Raw genomic sequence first — 19,783 nt, forward strand, 5'->3', positions numbered from 1 at the left:
TTTGACAGGCAGAGTGGACAGTGAGAGAGAGAGACAGAGAGAAAGGTCTTCCTTTGCCGTTGGTTCACCCTCCAGTGGCCGCCGCAGTTGGCACTCTGCGGCCAGCGCACCACGCTGATCTGAAGCCAGGAGCCAGGTGCTTCTCCTTGTCTCCCATGCAGGTGCAGGGCCCAAGCACTTGGGCCATCCTCCACTGCCTTCCCGGGCCATAGCAGAGAGCTGGCCTGGAAGAGGGGCAACCGGGACAGAATCCGGAGCCCCGACCGGGACTAGAACCCGGTGTGCCGGCGCCGCAAGGCGGAGGATTAGCCTGTTAAGCCACGGCGCCGGCCTCTCTCTCTCTCTCTCTCTCTCTCTCTCTCTCTTTTCCTCTCTCTCTCTCTTTTCCTCTCTCTCTCTCTTTTCCTCTCTCTCTCTCTCTATACCTCTGCCTCTCTGTAATTCTGACTTGCTGATACATGAACAAGTAAAATGAAATTAAAATTTAAAAAAATGGCCCCTGCTGGAGAGAGACCACCAGCCGCAGCTTCACTGGTTCCTCCTCCTTCTGTCAGCTGTTACAACCTTCATGACAACTCACACAGAGAAGCTGGAAGATGTTCGGCCTCCAAAAAGGACCACGCCTGCTTTCACACCCGTGGCACTGGGCAAGATCACCAGGAGCTTGTAACTGGCACTATTGAGAGAAAATGGGAACTCAGGTGTAACCAGCCACTGAAGGACCCTACCTTTATCAGTACTGATGTGCAGAGAGACCTTTACAATACATCACTATAAAAAAAAATCGTTACAAAATTGTCTGTTTTCTAAGAGAGGAGAAAGTGAGAAGGCAGGGAGAGGAAAGAGTCTGAAAGTATCTACGTTAATGGTGGTTAAAGCTGTGTAGTGGCACTACAGGAGACTTTCATCTTTGTATTCCCTTTTTAAGTTTTATTTCCTTTTCGATGATCAAAAATTTTTAAAATATTTATTTATTTATTTGAAAGGTAGAGTTACAGAGAGGCAGAGGCAGAGATAGAAGTCTTCCATCCTCCCCAAATGGTCACAATGGCTGGAGCTGGGCTGATCCAAAGCCAGGAGCCAGGAGGTTCTTCTGGGTCTCCCACGCAGGTGCAGGGACCCAAGGACTTGGGCCATCTTCTACTGCTTTCCAGGTCATAGCAGAGAGCTGGATCGGAAGTGGAGCAGCCAGGACTAGAACCGACATCCACATGGGATGCTATGCCACAATGCCAGCCCCCGATCACCATGTTTTATTTTTGCTTAAATAACAGGACAATGTAGCTCTTTTTATTACATGAAAATTAAAACTTTAAACAACTGCATTTTACGGCTACTCGGAGCCCTGTAGAGCCATTTAAGCACTTAACTGGCTTCTCACCTCTTGGGGGATAAAAAGCAGAATGGAGAGTGGTAGAATATACATATAACCAAAAAAATCTTTAATTTTAAGTGTTATATCATGGACTTTATAAAGTGGGTCACATGAAAGCCTCCAGGTTCTTATTTATTTACTTGAGAAGCAGACAAAGTCATAGATAAAAGGAGAGAGACTATGAGAGCCCATCTGCTGGTTCATTCCCCCAATGCCTACAATGGCTGAGACTGGGCAGGGTAGAAGCTGGGAGCCAGGAACCCAACGCAGGTCTCTAACACGGCTGGCAAAGCATCCACCATCGCCGCCTCCTAGGGTCTGCATTGGTGGGAAGCTGAAGTCCGAGCCAGCATCACAGTCGACCCCAGGTCTCTGATGTGGGATGCGATGTCTTGACGGTCAGGCTCAAGGCCCACTCCCAGGCCTCCACCTTCTTCGTGAACAGAAACCACTGGAGCATGGCGGGTGCTCCTTCAAGGCAAACTCTCTTCCCATCAGAGTGCTCAGGACAGCGCTTAGTGGTGGCGTGGGACACTTTTCTTCCAGATCTCCACACTTCCCATTTCTCTAAGTCAAAAAATGTTTCTCTCCCTTCAATTTTCCTTCCTTTTCCACTTGAGCAGTTTTTCTAATCTTCCTTCCTGGGGCTTTCTTGCAAGTATTTTAGATTTTTTTTTTTTAAGTACTCAAAAGATGAGTATTTTGAAAATGGTGGCTGTTCCTTCAGGGTGAAAGCACGCACCCAACATTTCAACTCCCTCCTGCACAGCCAAACCCACACACCTCTACGGCAGGCAGTGGGGTGCAGGGGAGGAAGGAAGCGCTCCTGGGGCTGCTCTTCTATTTCTTGTTCGTGGTCCCAGGGGTCAGAGTTCAGCAGGGCGGGCTCACCTCTGCTCCATGTGGTGTCAGCTGGCCCTGTGTCACGGCTGGAGGGTCCCAGGAGGCTCTGCTCACCTGTCTGCCGTCCCAGACCCGGCTGCCTTTACCTCTCCACACTGGAATGGCAAAGGGCGAAAGGGCTCTGTGACCTGGGGTGCGCGGAGTAGGGTGGGTGCTGCAGACGCCTTTAGAAACAACTTACAAAACATAAAGAATTCAAGATAGGAAAGAATCTTTTCTTGAGCTTAAAAATATAGCAAATCGTATAATGAAAATAGTGAATAATATTCACCTGTTTTTAGAGGGGATTTTTTCTTCCTACTCCATCTGTCACTTTCACTTTCAGAATCAGCCCTTGTTTGTTCCTCCAGGCCACTCTAGGAACCACTAGGCCACAGAGTCCTGAGGGCGACATCCAGGAAGGAAGTCCTTGCTGGGACATCCCTCGCCACCTGCCTGCTGCCTTCCATCCCATGGTCCCCCGTGCTTCCCCCAGAGGCCACCCTCAATTCTCTTCTTCGGCTTCCTTACTTCCCCTAGGGGATTTCATCCATTGCCCTGGCTTCAACTGCCCCCCAATATGCTGAAGACTCCCACATCTTCATCTCCAGCCCACACATCCCCCTCCTAAGATCCAGACCTGCAAAGGCAACCACCTCCTGGACGCCCCCACGGCCACCGAAACCAAATTTTGCATTTTCTTCCTCTGCACCAAAGCCTACTGCCTCTCTGTAGTCCTGCTTCCCCCAGTGAATCGAGCCAGGCTCTGACAGTCCTCCTCCGTCCCCCGCCTCTGCCTCACACCCACACCAATGGCCAGAACCTGCCTGCTCTTGGCAGCTCTTTTCCACATCTCGAATTCAAGCCAGCCCTCAGCTTAGTTGCCTATATTTCTATGAAAGCGTCTTGTTGGTGTTAGACCCCACCCTTCTGGCCCGTTGTCCACACAGGGCTAGAAGGAGCTTCCCAGGCCAGCATCCTTGCTAAAACCCGTCTGGCGGTCTCCATGGCCCTTAGGATAAATGTTCACCTTCTGGGCAGCTTTCCTTAACAGCCTAAGCTCCTCATCCTGTCAAGTCTGCGGCCCTGGGTCTCAATGCTTTGCACCTGCACCCTTCCACTCCCCAGCTTAGAGATCCACAGGGCGGGGAAGTCTCTCCTGACTCCTGCCCAGGCCTGCCCATCCATGCCCTCATCTCAGCATTTACTGGGCTATGGCGATGGCTAACTCACTTATTCACATCTCCCACCATCCTGGAAGCTCCTTCAGCCCAGGAACTATATTGCTTTTATGAATGCTCCTCGGCCGGCGCCGTGGCTTAACAGGCTAATCCTTCGCCTTGCGGCGCCGGCACACCGGGTTCTAGTCCCGGTCGGGGCGCCGGATTCTGTCCCGGTTGCCCCTCTTCCAGGCCAGCTCTCTGCTATGGCCCGGGAAGGCAGTGGAGGATGGCCCAAGTGCTTGGGCCCTGCACCCGTATGGGAGACCAGGAGAAGCACCTGGATCCTGGCTTCGGATCAGCGCAATGCGCCGGCTGCGGCGGCCATTGGAGGGTGAACCAACGGCAAAGGAAGACGTTTCTCTCTGTCTCTCTCTCTCACTATCCACTCTGCCTGTCAAAAAACAAAACAAAAAAAACAATGAATGCTCCTCAAGTGTACAGCTAATGCCTGGCATATGGTGGGGAAGAGTACGAGTGAATGAATGAGAGGAGACCCATTGTCGGAAAAGGGGCAGGGAAGATGACGTATTAGTCAGCGCTCATTAATTTAAAACACCTGAGAGGAGCTTTTGGGGAAGGAAAGGTTTGTTCTGGCTTCCAGTTTGGAGGTGCACAGCACAAGAGTGGGCGGTGCCATTGTCCGGTCTCTGATAGAGGCTGGTAATGGAGAAGTGTATACGAGGAGTGATCACAGGGTGAGCCAACACACAGAGAGCCAGGGAGCGAGCTTTTCCATCCTCTGTGTGGTCTCCAGCTTATCAGCTTAATCCAATCCAATCACGTCCTGACAGCCAGAATCAAATCAAGTCTCCACTCCGGTCCATCAATCATTATCATTAATCCATTAACCCTTAACTTAAGACTTCGGGGTTCAAATGTCTGCACGAGTGAAGGGAGTCAAATCCTATTATCTGTAACAGATGCTAGGGTACAGTGTGTTCCAACATCTGGAACAGAACAATCTTTACACCTGAGGCCCTCTTCCCTTTGCTATTTTTTTTTTTTAAGATTTTATTTATTTGACAGAGTTACAGAGAGAGGTAGAGACAGAGAGAGAGAGGTCTTCCAGCCACTGGTTCACTCCCCAGATGGCTGCAAAGGCTGGAGCAGCGCCGATCCGAAGCTAGGAGCCAGGAGCTTCTTCCGGGTCTCCCATGTGGGTGCAGGGGCCCAAGCACTTGGGCCACCTTCTACTTCTATCCCAGGCCATAGCAGAGAGCTGGGTCGGAAGAGGAGCAGCCGGGACTAGAACCAGCACCCATATGGGATGCTAGAGCTTCAAGTCAGGGCTTTAATCCACTGCGCCACAGCACTGCCCACCCCCCTTGCTATTCTGATCGAGGGAGAAACCAGCCCCATCAGCAGAGTCAACATCTATCCTAGGTGCTGCTTGAACTTAAATCCATGCCCAAGATGATAATTTTCCACACCTGGACCCGCAATAAAATGAGCTACAGGAAAGGTATAGAAGGGTTTACACTTCTACCTAGGCCTTTGCCCACATTCTGTCTATATCCCCAGTGGATCTTTAGAGACAACCTAGTTTTATTTCCCCATAGGAAAAAAAATCTGAGTGGGGGCTGGTGCTGTGGTGCAGTGGGTTAAAACCATGGCCCACAGTGCCAGCATCCCATATGGGTGCCGGTTCAAGTCCCAGCTGTTCTACTTCCTATCCAGCTCCCTGCTAATATATACCTGGGAAAGCACCGGAAATGGCCCAAGTCCTTGGGGCCCTGCACCATGTGGGAGACCCAGAAGAAGCTCCTGGCTCCTGGCTTTGGACTGGCCCAGCCCCGGCCATTATGGCCATTTAGGGAGAGAACCAGGGGATGGAAGATCTCTGTCTCTCCTCTCTCTCTGCCTTTCTGTAACTCCACCTTTCAAATAAAATATTTTTGTTTTGACAGGCAGAGTGGACAGTGAGAAAGAGAGACAGAGAGAAAGGTCCTCCTTTTTCCATTGGTTCACCCCCCACTGGCCACTGCGGCCGGCGTGCTGCGGCCGGCGTGCTGCGGCCGGTGCACCGTGCTAATCCAAAGCCGGGAGCCAGGTGCTTCTCCTGGTCTCCCATGGGGTGCAGGGCCCAAGCACTTGGGCCATCCTCCACTGCACTCTCAGGCCACATCAGAGAGCTGGACTGGAAGAGGAGCAACCGGGACAGAATTCCGTGCCTGACTGGGACTAGAACCCGGGGTGCCGGCACCACAGGCGGAGGATTAGCCTATTGAGCCGTGGCACCGGCCTGAAATAAAATATTTTTAAAACTTAAAAGAAAAAAGTCCGAGTGCCTAATACAGATTAGATGTTGGATCCACAAGTCATAATGATATGGCCACCATATTGAAGGAGCCCAGATCTGGGTGGAGTGTGGACAGTAATTAGTAAAATACATCTTGCAATAAGATGTGATTAAGTGCCCCACGCCCAGCATAAGGTGTGGCCACGGAACAACGTGTGTAAGCAGAGAATGAACTCATGTTGGAGTTATCAAGGAAGGCTTCAACCAAGGGGCAAGGGAGCAAAAACCTCGAAAGCCAAGAAGGCAAAGGGGCCATTAAGGAGAAAAACATGTTTCTCCCAAGAAAAAAATGGCCTCCTTTGCACAGAGAAAATCCACGTCTCACCCCATGACCCATAATCCCGCAGTCGTCTGGCTCCTCTTGCCTCACTCTGCAGCATCGTCCCCTCCCATGCCCGGCACCCTCGCGCCTCCAGCACCGCCCTTCCTGCTGTAGGGCCTGGCTGCTCACTGCACTTTCATGGACTCGCCCTGGATCTGCCTATTCTCTCAGGTTTTCAGCTTCAAGTCTCCTCCCGAGGGCAGACTTCTCTCTCTCAAACCAAACCAGTTCCCTAGGCACAGTAACATCACCCATGCATTGCGGAGACCGACCTTACCTTCACAGGTAGTGCACGTGTGTGGTCTCCGTGTCTGTCTCCCCATCTAAGCTTTCTACGAGCGGGGACCTGGCCTGAATTGTTCACCATTCTTGTCCCGGCACCTAGAACACATAGTAGGTGCTCCACAAATACCCTTTGGAATGGACTGGGTGCACGAACGGAGCTAATGGAAACTACTTCCTGGATGGGGACATGGCATGAAGATGTGGATACACAGAAGCTGTAGAAGAGGTAGTCCCGGTGGAAAGGTGAGCCGGAGGGAGTGTTGGGGAGCTCATGTCCAGCCTGTCCAAAGGAGCAGCTGGGAGCAGAATGGGCAGCTCAGAACAGCATGGCCTTTTATCTCCCGGCCTGGCGACAGGAGCCAGGATCGTGTTTCCACGGGGACTGCTGTGATTGGGTCATGTCTTCACTAAAGGGATTCTGCTCTCTGTGTAGACGTCGGGCACTGGGAAGCCAGCTGGAGTGTGGGTGGAAGTTGGGGGGGGGATCACAGAGTTGATGGCAGACTGACCTGCAGCAGCATTTGAAGGGTGGATATAGGGGACCCGGGCGCCAACGGGAACCGGGACCTTGAGGGGGAAGGCAAAGGCCACATGGGAGGTGAGGGGCCCACAGGAAGGAGCAGCAGCAGTTTGGGTTCTGTGACTCTGAGGTCCCTGTGGGACACCTGGCTCTGAATCTCCAGCGATCGATCGAGCCGCCACCACTGCCCCAGGCACTGCCTCTCTCCTGTCCTGCAGCTCTCCCGCTCCTGCTTCTCAGCGCTCTGGGACCCTACGCCAGCAGCCCCACACTCAGGCCTGACGCGTCTGGCTGTGGCCAGCCCAGGGGGCGGCTCCCTGACAGGAAGGAAGGCAGGCAGGCCCAGGGCTGGGCACACACAGGCAAGCTTCCTGCCTGCAGCAGGTGCCCCCCACCCCCCAGCTGCTCCAGCTCCTGGGCTCAGATCAACAGGATGGGACAGCCCGGGCAGGCGGAAGGAAGTCCGCAGGGAGGGACACCCGAGCAGACGGCGGCAGGGGCCTGGGGAGCCGCCTGGGCGGCAGAGCTGGCACGCCTCCAGCAGCCAGCAGGGGCAGTGACAGGAGGCCATTCAGCCCCTTCCACCCGGGGGCCCCCCTGGCCTGGCCAATGGCATCCTCGGTACTGTTGTCGCTGGCTAGCCCAAGCATTAGCAGTTTCTTGGTTTCACCGGGGAGAAAGGGGTCCTTCAGGGGCTCCTGCCTCGTGTTCAGCCTGTCACTGGCCCCCTCTGCGACAAAACCTGCTGTGAACAGGCACACACGGGGAGCCGAGGGCCCCGCAGCAGCGCCCCCGGCCCCGAGGCGGCACACACACACCGGTTTCCCGTTCTGAACTCCGGCCCACCTCCGACAGAGTCAGGGCACGGTGGCTGGGGGGTGGTGGCGGCGATTCTGGGACCGCGAGCCTTTGTCGTGGCCAGCGCCTGGCAGGCGTGTTCCTGCGGGAGCCTGGACACCTTAGGAGACCCCTTCCCCGCCGGTGTCCACGGAGGCTTCCAGGCAGGCCTTTGGCGAGGGGAGAGTGGGCGGGCGTCTCCCTTTGGAACAGCTGCAGGCTGCGATTTAAACTTCGACTACACCGAGCTCCAACGCGATCCTGCCGCCGAGCGTCGGCGCCAGAGACGGGTGAGAAGTCCGGTCTACGCTCCCCAGCACGCCACTGGTCCAGTTCCCGGGGCTTCCCGCAGTCCCCGCGCCACCCCTCGGAGGCCCCGGGGGAAGCATGGGCGGGGCAGGCCGAGCGCGGATGCCTGCAGCGCGGCGGGGGAGGGCGCGCCCACGGCGGCGGCTCGGCGTGGGCGGGGGGCGCGGGAGCAGGTGGCCGCTGCGTGCCCGGGCTCCTCCGCCCTCCTCCCTGGCGCGCCACCCGCCCACGAGCCGGTGAGGCAAAACCCAGCAAACGACCCAGAACTGCAGCTCAGTCGGTCACTGGGCTCGGCGTTCTCGCCAGACGCGCGCGAGGATGGCGCTTCCAAGGCCAATCTCTTGGCTCCAGCCCCTTGGCTTGCAGCCGCCGCCTCCCCCGCCCGCTCGCCCGCCCGGCGTCCCGCCCACTCCGTGGCGGGCTGAGCGGGGGCCCGGCGTGGCGGGGACGGGGCGGAGCGGGCGGCCCTCCCCACCCCCACGTGGGGCCGGCCCGCCGCCGCCGCCGCCGCCGCCTCCGCGCCGCGCCTCCCCGTCCGGGCGCCCGCCCGCGGCGCCGCCCCCTGGGCCGGGGCGGGGGCCGGGGCGGCGAGGGGTGGGCGAGGGCGAGGGCATCACCGAGTCAGGTGGCCGCGGGAGTTCCCCGGGGCAGGGCCGAGGGAACACGCTGCCGGGGATTGTGTACACGCTCCACTGACACAGCTTCACGCCGCCGGGCAGCCGCTGATCACGCGTGGCCCCGCAAGGCCATTGGTCGGCGCCTCACACACCTTTGCCACTGATTGGCCGGCGGCAGGCTCCGCCCCCGCCCCCGCCCGCGGCGCGGGGCAGGCGGAGCGGCTACCTGAATGGGGAGGGGGGCAGACGGCGCGCGGCGCGGGCAGCGGCGGGAGCGGCGTCGAGTGGCTCTGCGCGTCCGTCTGAGGCCAGGCGAGCTAGCAGCCTCGCAGGCAGTCAGCTCGTCGCGGGCGGCCAGGCAGCCAGACATGCTCAACTTCGGCGCTTCCCTCCAGCAGGCCCCGGTGAGTCACCTGAGGATGCCCCCGGTGCTGCCCCCGCTGCGCCGCGTCTGGGGACCGGCGAGGGCGCGAACCCCGAGCCCCTGACAGCCGCCACGCCTGAGAGCCGGGGCTGCCGCGGAGTCGGGGGGCGAGGGAGGGGCGTCCTGCCTGCAGGCAGTGGGCACTGGGGCGGGCGTGTGTCGCGGGAGGGTCACGAGGCGGACCCAGGGGAGAGCGCTTACTCTAGGTGTGGAGAGGAGGGGAGGGGGCTGCCCCGCAGGGACACCTACGGCTGCAGGTGACGGGGAGGAGTGTGGGGGGGCGAGGGCAGAGGGCTGCCGCTCTGCTGCGAGGTTAGGGGAGGGACCACCCTGCACCTGGCACCGGGCAGGGCCGCCCCGGTCGGGATCAGGAACGAGACCCAGGGTGGAAGCGGGCACGCTTTCGGGGAGGGGGGTGCGTGTCCACAGCGAGGGGCTGCCCACTTTGCGGGGTGGGGATGGGCGTCTGGGCTGAGGCTTGCAGGACCCGGACTGCCAGCCCAGGACCTCGGGGAACCGGCTGCTCCGCAGACAGCCCGGGCCGGGGGGAGGGGGCGCCCGGCGGCGGCGCCGGGGATGGCACGCGCGGGCTTGGCGACCACCGAGTGCGGCGAGCCGGCCGCAGCAGACGCCGGGAGGGGACCCCCCCCCCTCCATCCCCGGCGGCGGCAGGTGGCCGCGGGCTGACGACCCCTCGGAGGGTGGGAAGCAGGACTCCGCGGCTGGGACCGCGAGACGCGGGGGCCGCGCGTGTCGAGCCGGGAGGCGCAGGCCGTGGGGCCGCGCGTCTGGAGCCGACGCCTGTGGGGGCTGCACACGTCTGGGAACCCTTGGAGACGGCGGCGCGCGGGGGCCGGCGCTGCCGGAAGCCGCGCGGAGGGGAGAGCCGGGGTGGTCTGAGGTCCCGCGGGCCGCGTGGGCGGGAAGCGCCGAGGGCTCGGCCGGGGGCTGCGGGCGGGAGGAGGGCGGCGGCCGGGTTTCCGCGCGGGCACCCGGCTCCTCCTCCCGGCAGCTGAGGCGGAGGCCGGGGGTGGGCCGGGAGCGGGTGCGCCCGGGGAGCTTCTCGTCCCCGAGTGACCCAGCCCCGGCCCCCGCCAGGGGCGGGAGCGAGGCCCAGCCCTGCAGTCGGTTCCTAAGGGAACGGCGGCTCGCGGGGAGCTGGAAGGGGCGGGCGCCTCCGGAGCCGGGGCGCGCGGCTCCGCCCCGCCCCTCCCCGCGGGCCGGGCGCGCACTGCGGGGCGGTTGGCGGCGGCGCCCGCGGCCCCTCCCCCAGGCCGGCGCGAGGGCGGGGGCCCCGCGGGGCTCAGGAAGTAGGGGAAAGGTGACGGCGCGGCAATTCCCAGTTCACGTTTCCTGCGCCGCCCGGAGCAGCCGCTGATCACGCTTTGTTCACATGCCTCGCCCCCTCCGCCCCCCTCCCCCCGCCCCCGCCCTGGGCCTCCCAGCCAATCGGGGCGCGGGCCGCCGGCCGGCTGGCCAATGGCGGGGGCCGGGGCGCCGAGACGTGCGCGCGGCGGGGAATGTTCCCAGTGACTCACCCGCGAGCCTCATTGAGGCGCGGGCGGCCCCTCCGTGCGTCCCCGCCCGCCCGCGAGGATCTCCCCGGCCGCCGCCGCCCCCGCTCCCGCTCCCTCTCCTCGGCGCCCGGCTCCCCTGCCTGCCGGCCTCCTTTCTGAGGCGGCGTTTACACACGGACGCCGCTGGCCGCGGCGGCTTACATAAAGGCGCGCGCTGTTATGCAATGGCATTGTTAGCGGCGCTGACGAGTTCGTTAGGAAAGGATCGTGCGTGTCCGAAAACAAGCCGTGAGAATCACGCCTTGCCACAGTAAATCGCTTTCTCGGTATTTCTGCACAGTGTCGGCTTTGCCCGGGAGTCTGGAGTTGCATTTGTAAGGGAACCATGGGCGAGGCCGTGGCGGGGATCTCTCCCGTCGCGTGCGGTAGTGCGGGGAGAGAGGGTCAGCGCAGAGCGTGTGCTGTGACGCCGTGCGACACGAATCTAGATTCTGTTCTGACTCCTCACACTCCACGGGCCAGGCTTTTGCACATCCCTAGCCGGTTAAGGTTCCTGATTATCTGATTTTGTAATATTGCGTGTGCCGGTCATAGTTAGAGCCAGAGCACTGTGAGACAGAAAGGCAATGCAGCTAGGGAGAAGTTGAGGCCGCCCGGAAAGCTTTGCAGCCTGACAGTGTGAGGTTTCCCGTCGCCGCCTATAACTTGAGCGTGACCCTGAGGGGGTATCTCAAAGTGCAAAGTGACTTTCCAAAGATCAGACCCGTTATCGACAGGTCAGAGTGCTGGCCACCCCGCTTTGCCTTTCTAAGGAAGGGCTGGCTTTTTTTTTTTTTTTTTTTTTTTTTTTTTTTAATCGGGACCTCATGGCGCGGCTGGGGTGCCGACAAAAGCGCAGGCTTCCTTGCGGATCCTCCCTTAGCTCTCTTGCCTGAGCCCTGTTGCAGGTGGGGAGGCGGGGCTGTTGACCACAGCTCTGCATCAGTCAGGCTGAGCCCCGGTGTCGTTTTCACAGGAGAGAATGGAGATGAACTCTGAAAGGTCGAAAGAGAGTGTGTATTGCTGGAACAAAACAGCGGAGAAGAGTGACTTCGAAGCCGTGGAGGCGCTCATGTCTATGAGCTGCAGCTGGAAGTCGGATTTTAAGAAGTACCTGGAGAACAGACCGGTCACACCAGTATCCGACCTGTCGGAGGAAGAGAACCTGCTCCCGGGGACTCCGGATTTTCACACCATCCCTGCCTTTGTAAGTGCCGCTGGTTTTTAAGAGTGCTGTAGATCGCGGGGTTTCCAGTGCGGTCGGTAACGAACTCTGAATTTCTCCTACTTCTGTGTCTCTTCCAGTGTCTGACCCCCCCTTACAGCCCCTCGGACTTTGAACCCTCGCCAGCGTCCAATCTGTTGGCAGCAGCGCCATCTACTGGGCACTTCAAGTCCCTCTCAGATGCCGCCAAGCCTCACACTGCCGCTGCCCCTTTCAAAGAAGAAGAGAAGAGCCCGGTGGCGCTCCCCAAGCTCCCCAAGGCTCAGGCAACCAGCGTGATCCGCCATACAGCCGACGCCCAGCTGTGCAACCACCGGTCCTGCCCAGTGAAAGCAGCCAGCGCTGCTGCCTATCAGGACAGTGCTTTCCGAAGACGAGCCCACCCAAGCGTTGAGGCTGCAAGGAAAAACATACCGTGTGCAGCTGTGTCGCCGAACAGAGCCAAGTGTGAGCAGAGCGCCGCGGCCGATGCTGATGAGAAAGCAGGCGCTGCTCTTTTTGACTTTTCTGTGCCTTCCTCGGAGACGGTCATCTGCCGGTCTCAGCCAGCCCCCGCGTCCCCGCAGCAGAAGTCGGTGTTGGTCTCTCCCCCCGCCGTGTCTGCAGGGGCCGTGCCGTCCATGCCGGTCATCTGCCAGATGGTTCCCCTTCCCGCAAACAACCCTGTCGTGACAACCGTCGTTCCCAGCACTCCGCCCAGCCAGCCACCCGCCGTCTGCCCCCCTGTCGTGTTCATGGGCGCGCAGGTGCCCAAAGGGGCTGTCATGTTTGTGGTGCCGCAGCCTGTGGTGCCCAGCCCAAAGCCACCTGTGGTGAGCCCCAACGGTACCAGACTGTCTCCCATCGCCCCCGCCCCCGGGTTTTCCCCTGCAGCAGCCAAAGTCACTCCTCAGATCGACTCATCCCGGATAAGAAGTCACATCTGTAGCCACCCAGGCTGCGGCAAGACCTACTTCAAAAGCTCTCATCTGAAGGCCCACATGAGAACACACACAGGTACCGGCTGTTGTCATGTGTCTGTGCCATGGGTGTCGGGAGGGGAGAGTTGTGTCTGGTCACACCGTGAGCCAGGCACGTTACAGGTGGGCTTCCATGCTGGCTGGTGGCTGGGTCCTTCGAGACCTCCGCAGGGCGCTCCTGCTTCACCATCAGCACCTGTCACCATGTGGCCTCTGCGCCGTAGTGCGGCTCGGAAGGCCTTGTCACCTTGGGCTTCTTTATACGGGGAGATGTGATGTCGAAAGCGGAGCAGTAGGCGTCCAGCGCCACTCCTAGCTGGCCAGCCTTTCCGGTCGGGGAGTGCGCGGCCGTGTGTGACGTGTCTGGCCCTCTCTCTTCCAGGGGAGAAGCCTTTCAGCTGCAGCTGGAAGGGCTGCGAGCGGAGGTTCGCCCGCTCCGACGAGCTCTCCAGGCACCGGCGAACCCACACCGGGGAGAAGAAGTTCGCCTGCCCCATGTGTGACCGGCGGTTCATGAGGAGCGACCACTTGACCAAGCACGCCCGCCGCCATCTGTCGGCCAAGAAGCTCCCCAACTGGCAGATGGAAGTGAGCAAGCTCAATGACATCGCCCTCCCGCCGACTCCCACGCCCACGCAGTGCCCGCAGTGACGGCCGGGCTGCTGAGGAGTCGGAACTGACTGTGGTGGCCGCCGGGAGCCCATGGTGGCGTGGCCGGGTGGGGCCTCTCTGGCTTGGGCTGACAGTGGACGCCCCACGCCGCCTGGGCGAGGGCCAGCCTGGGCCGGGTGTTGCGCACTTCGGCCACAGGCAGGTCACAGTAGGGCAGGTTTCATTTCTTTTCTCATGAGAGAGATGAGAGAGCTTTAGTTCCTTGGAACATTCTCTGAAGGTTTCTGATGAGGTCAGCACAGGTAGCACAGATGTGGGGTTTGTGTGCACATTTGTTACTTTCTTTTGCTGTTGATACTTGAGACCAACTCTTCAATGTGATTCTTCTCAAGCACTGGTTTCAAGAACCGAGAGACTGGAGACGAACCTTACGGTACAGAGGTGGAGCTGCAGCGCCGGCCGGCGTCATCTTTTCCAAGAGTTATCTTGTTTACTGTTCCTGGTCTTCCCAGCCAGCTCTGTGGTGTAGTTATCAGGCACACCTGCGGCGGGTGTTGGCACACTATTGTTGATGTTTGGAATTGAATGGCTGTACATTGCTAACGAGGGCCCAAAGAATTGGAATCCTCACTAATTTAATTGCTTTTTTTGAAGTGTGTAGCTACCATTTTTTCCCCCCACTTCGGTTTTAAAAGTTTAACAGATGATTATATCTAGGCATTTTATTATACTTTGAACTTTTAGTTTGCCTGCAGTTTCTTGTGTAGATTTGAAAATTGTATACCGATGTGTTTTCTGTAGACGCTAAAGTAAACTGCACTTTGTTTAGGGAAAAAAAAATGAAGATGAAAATACATATTGTGAAGAAGGGATGTCAAGAATATTAGATAACTCCTTGAAAAAGATGGCTGTGTCAGCAGTGAAGTGCCCTTACGTGCTGAGGATGTGATATGTGCTTTACTGAGTGAGAACATTAGCGAACGTTATTCACAGATGGACCGATGTGGTCCTGTTCATTTATAGGAGTTGTTTGCGATGTGGAAGTAGATGGGTAGGAAAATCGTTATTAGAACATTCACTTTTGTTAACAGTATTTCTGTTCTGTTGTATAGTGGATGATACACACAGTGGTGAAACAATAAATTGTTTATATAGTGAAAAATGTCACTATATCTTCCCACTCAACAGTTTTCTGTGCATCAGGTGTAGATTTCTGACAGAAAAACTTGGACTTTTTGGAAAATAGTCTCTCAAAAAAAAATTCTTGTGGCTCAAAATTTGCACAATATTTCTTTTGTTGTACTTTATATCTTGTTTACAATAAAGAATTTCCTTTGGTATATATGATTGGTTCATTGCATTTGTTAAACCGTTCTCATCTTGACATTGTCACTTAGTGTGACAAGGACTTGGTGTCTATGTTTTTCTCAGGGTCTCCTTCAAATTTAGAACCTCTAGAGGGGCCGGAGCTGTGGTGGCAGTGGGTTAATGCCTTGGCCTGAAGCGCCGCCATCCCATATGAGCGCCAGTTCGAGACCGGCTGCTCCACTTCCAATCCAGCTCTTGCTGTGGCCTGGGAAAGCAGTAGGTGGCTCAATTCCTTGGGCCCCTGCACCCATGTGGGAGGCCCGGAAGAAGCTCCTGGGTCCTGGCTTCGGATCGGCACAGCCCTGGCCGTTGCGGCCAATTGAGGAGTGAACCAGTGGGTGGAAGACTGCTCTCTGCCTCTCCTCTGTGTGACTCTTGACTTTCAAATAAATAAATCAATCTTAAAAAAGAACCTTAGAAACACCTAACACAAACCAAGTTAGAGAATATATACTCAGTGAAGCCAGAAATGTATATGTTGGTAATGTACGAGCCAGCCAGTTCTAAAGAACACAGTTATATTTTTAAACATTCTTCTTTGGATGATTTGAAGTTGAAGTATACCTCTGTTTTCTCAATAAAGCCTTGCTAAGTGGCATTTAAGCTAAAGGGGACACTCAACGAATAATGAACGGTAAATAGGGAAACTGCTGTGGCACATGAAAAGAGCTGCCCTGTTACATTTTGAATTGCTCAGCTCAGAAGTTAAATTAGCCCATTAAGTGGTGCCGTAAATACAATAAACACTGTTACTTAAGCTGCGTGAAAGGCAGTCCGCCTCTGGAGAGAAATGCTTGCTGGTCACCCCTGAACGGGAAGAAACCGCTGCTTGCTGGGTGTGTGGAGTGTAATTATGAGGATGACTGTTTTAGTTTGCTCTGAAATCCCCTTGTAGCCATGAGGACGCCTTCCATGATGCTCAGCTTAACCGTTGGCCTGGAGTGTGGCTCGCTGTCGACCACCATGGTAAGGCGCTGTGTACTCGCCCGGCACCAGCTGTGGGACTTGGGCCTCAAGTTTGCTGTGCACCTGTTGCCGCTTCGTGGAAACTTAACACCCTGACCCTGGTGCAATGCAGCTGCTTGGAAGAGGCTTTGCGGGCTTGCAACACCACTGTGGGGCACCTGGACCTCAGAGTCCTCACGGTGGCTGGTCTCCAAAAGGAGGGGACGGAGGAGGTGACCGCAGTATTCCTTCATCCCAGGGCCCAGTCCCTTGCAATGACATGGCCAGTGGAACTGTGCCACTGTTAGCTGTGTTTTTCCCAGTCCTAGCTGGCATCTGAGACTTTTCCTTATGGATCTTGTAAATCATCAGATTTGGATAGGATAGTATTATCTGTATTATTTTTTTTAAGATTTATTTATTTAAGGCAGAGTTACAGAGAGGCAGAGGCAGAAAGAGAGAGAGGTCTTCCATCTGCTGGTTCACTCCCCAGATGGTTACAATGGTCGGAGCTGGGCCAATCTGAAGCCAGGAGCTTCTTCCATCTTCCATGGACTTGGGCCATCTTCCAGTGCTATCCTAGGCCACAGCAGAGAGCTGGATCGGAAGTGGAGCAGCCGGGACTCGACCCAGCATCCATATGGGATGCCAGCACTACAGGCAGCAGCTTTACCCACTAAGCCACAGCACTGGCCCCTAGCATTATCTTTAAAAAGAGATATACTTATTTATCTGAAAGGCAGAGACAGATCTAACCACTGGTTCACCTCCCAAATGCCCACAACAGCTAGGGCTGGGCCAGGCTGAAGCCAGGAGCCAGGGACACCATCTGGGTCTCCCTTGTGGGCGACAAGAACACAAGTGCTTATCCACCTGCCCCTGCTGCATGCCTGGTGCATTAGGAGGAAGCTGGCTGGAAAGCTCAGAACAGCTGGGACCTGAACCAGGTACTCAGACATGGGGTGTGGACGTCCCATGAGAGAGCTTAACCCGCTTTGCCAAAATGCCCACCCTGAAGTATTCTTGAGTTGAACATCTATGCGAACTCGGATGTTGGTGAAAAATGCTGCCTCCAAATGCGTACAATTGTAGCATGTTATGATCGTGTGATATTAATTTAGCTTTAGAACTTCAACTTCGATTGCTCTTGTCTGACATGAAGATGAAATTGCTCATATTCAGCTGCCTTAGCAATTCTTTTTAGATAATCTGAGACTGAGAAAAAATTGCAGAAAAGAGTTCCTATATATCCTCAATCTAGCTTCTCCTTATGGTAACATCTTACATAGCTATAGAACATTTAGCAAAACTAAGAAATTAACCATGATATGTACAGATAATACTATTAATCCAACTGTAGAACTTGGGGCACTTAAGACTCCACCCCGTATCAGAGTGTGTGGGTTCAAGTCCAGCTCTGCTTCTGACTCCAGCTTCCTGCTAATGCACACTCTGGGAGGGTAGTTGGGTTCTGCCACTCACGTGGGAGATCCAGATTGAGTTTTATTTTTGTGGATTTGGCCTGGCCCAGCCCTGGCTGTTGCTGGCACTTGGGGAACTTGAGGCATTAACCAGCAGATGGAAGATCTCTGCTTTTCCATGAAATAAAAATAATAATAGACTATAGAACCTCAGATCACACCAGCTTTTGTTGGCTTGTTTACTGTCTTTCTTCAACTACAGGACCTAATCCAGAATCTCCCAGTACATCTACTTGTCACATCTCTGTGGCCTCCTCCTAACTGGGAATGTTCCTCGGTCTTGTCTCTTGAGCCGGCCTGGTCAGTTATCTTGTAGAATGTTCCTCAGCCTGGGTTTGTCTGGTGTTTTACTGGGACAGATACAAGAGAGTGGTGATACACTCACTGCGTATCATACCGAGGATTACCCGATGGCCGTCTGTGTAGCTGCTGATGCTAACCTTGCTCACTTGGCCAAGGCAATGTCTTCTGGAAGCTTCCATGGTAAACTTACTACTTTCCTCTTTATTAAATATTTGGAGGGAAATACATTTTTAAATTTATTTTTAAATTACTTTTTGTGATTCTCTATTTTTTAAAAATTATTTATTTATTTATTTAAAAGGCAGAATTAGTTACAGAGAGGTAGGCAGAGAGAGAGAGAGAGAGAGAAGTCTTTCATCTGCTGGTTCACTTCCCAAATGGAGGCAATGGTCAAAGCTGGGCTGATCCAAAGCCAGGAGCCAGGAGCCTCCTCCAGGTCTCCCATGTGGGTGCAGGAGCCCAAGGACCTGGGCCATCTTCCACTGCTATCCCAGGCCATAGCAGAGAGCTGGATTGGAAGTGGAGCAGCTGGGACTCGAACCATTGCCCACATGGGATGCTGGCACTGCAGGGGGTGGCTTTTACCGGCTATGCCACAGCACTGGCCAGGGAAATACTTTTAAAACTATGCACATAAGCTGTGCTTAAACTTTGTCTATTTAGTACCTTTTTGTGGCTCTTTCCTGAGGCCATTATTACTGACATGCTAATTCCCTCATTATTTAGTCATTGGAATTCGCTTGTAAGAAAGAGCTACTGTTTCTCCACTTATTATTGAGTTATTTATGTAAGTATGCACTCATGAGTATTCATGTCATTCTCTGAGTTATGAATTCTGTGACTCCATTGTCCCAACTTTGGCCCTGGTTGGCATTTTCAGTATGCCACCAGTTCTGAGCGACAAATATGGAAATTTCAAATGGGTCAGCCTATCATTTCTTGCTGGAGAGAGAGCTGTGGGTAGTAGTGATTCGCTTTTAAAATGTTCTCTCTCCCTGCGCTGCTAGACCCCATGCAAGCCAGCATCTCACCTGAACCAGGGCAACACTCCTCACTGCTCTCCCGGCCTCTGTCCTGTCTTCACCATGGGTCTTTGGAAAATGCGATTCTGATCATGTCACTCCCCTGATTAAAACATACTGCCCAGTGCTGCCAGGATAAATCCAGGCATTTTAACATGGTCTAGAATAGCGCTCTGTGATGGGAGCATCACGTGAGCCTCGTGTATGTGCTGAAGTTTTCTAGCAGCCATATCTAAAACAGTCCACAAGAAATTGTTAACATTTTTATTTAATCCAACATATCCAAAATATTATTTCAACATATAACCAGTACAAAATGATCGGTGATATAGTACATCTGTTTTTGGTACCCATCTTTAAGACCTAGTGCGTCTTCTATGCTTTCAGCGCATCTCAACTGGAAGCAGCCACAGCGTCAGGTGCTTAGGAGCCACAGGTGGCTGTGGCTGCTATAGTGCACTGAGCGAGTCCCAAAGACCCTGCACCAGCTGGCTCCTCCCAACCTCGCCCGGTCTTTACCCCGGGTCCGAACTCCGACTTTTCGTGGACGCTCTCTATTCCGCTGGTAAGGTTTCCCTTGCCATTTCCACTCTCGTAAACATCATTACCCTTTAGTGAAATCGTTCCATGTCTGTCCTTTATTTCTCTTGAACGTACAAGTCCACGAGGTCTTTCTCACTGCTGTGTCGTCAGCATCTAGCACAGGCAGTGCCTAAATCTCTTATGGGCTCAGTAGATTTTGTCACCCTGAGAACTGACCCTGGAGGAGGCCTGGGTGGCTTTAGGGAGGAGGACAATTAGGAAGTTGTTCCATGATGTGCAGAGTTCAAAGGTTACCAAACGCTGAGGACAGCCATTGTCTTGTTCCCTTCATTCTCTGTGAGGGCTCAAAGGACCATTCATTCCACCTTGCAAACTCTGGGAGTCTCAGGGCACTCAGATTCCCTGGCTTGTATTTGCAACGGGGCAGGGAAGAGATCTGACCAACAGGGACACACACAAGGCTCGTGAAGGCGCTTCGTGCAGTCAAGGTATCGGCCTAGAATGACGGAGAGTGCCACCCTCCCTTTCTGTTTGGAGAATGCTCAGGGGAGGCAGGGCCAGCGATGGGGACCTCCACCAGCAAAGCCTTGGTGCTAGGTCAACTTTTAGGAGATGACATCAGGGACTTTCTGCTAGAGTTGTCCTACTCTGTTCTGGTGTCTTCATCCGATCCTGG

The 19,783-nt window shown here is 55.6% G+C and overlaps 1 protein-coding gene across 3 annotated transcripts; it reads left to right on the plus strand.

The window, feature by feature from the left end:
* The first annotated feature begins 8,928 nt into the window (after positions 1–8,928).
* Positions 8,929–14,785, plus strand: KLF10 (KLF transcription factor 10). Of its 3 annotated transcripts, none has more exons than XM_062188158.1 (4): positions 8,929–9,073; positions 11,626–11,856; positions 11,955–12,870; positions 13,216–14,785. In XM_062188158.1, exons 1-4 carry the CDS (start codon positions 9,038–9,040, stop codon positions 13,482–13,484), a joined length of 1,452 nt encoding a protein of 483 aa, XP_062044142.1. In that variant the 5' UTR covers positions 8,929–9,037; the 3' UTR covers positions 13,485–14,785. The 3 variants fall into 3 exon arrangements, with proteins under 3 accessions (XP_062044142.1, XP_062044144.1, XP_062044143.1); XM_062188160.1 differs by lacking the exon at positions 8,929–9,073 and adding an exon at positions 10,752–10,984; XM_062188159.1 differs by lacking the exon at positions 8,929–9,073 and adding an exon at positions 10,752–10,920.
* The last annotated feature ends 4,998 nt before the right edge of the window (positions 14,786–19,783 follow it).

Source organism: Lepus europaeus, chromosome 4 (assembly GCF_033115175.1).
Source record: "Lepus europaeus isolate LE1 chromosome 4, mLepTim1.pri, whole genome shotgun sequence".
Classification (NCBI taxonomy): domain Eukaryota; kingdom Metazoa; phylum Chordata; class Mammalia; order Lagomorpha; family Leporidae; genus Lepus; species Lepus europaeus.

Coding starts and splice junctions, on each gene's coding strand:
- KLF10 (XM_062188158.1), top strand. CDS start 9,038: ATGCTCAACTTCGGCGCTTCCCTCCAGCAGGCCCCG. Junction 11,857..11,954: donor TTCACACCATCCCTGCCTTT/GTAAGTGCCGCT, acceptor TGTCTCTTCCAG/TGTCTGACCCCCCCTTACAG. Junction 12,871..13,215: donor CCACATGAGAACACACACAG/GTACCGGCTGTT, acceptor TCTCTCTTCCAG/GGGAGAAGCCTTTCAGCTGC.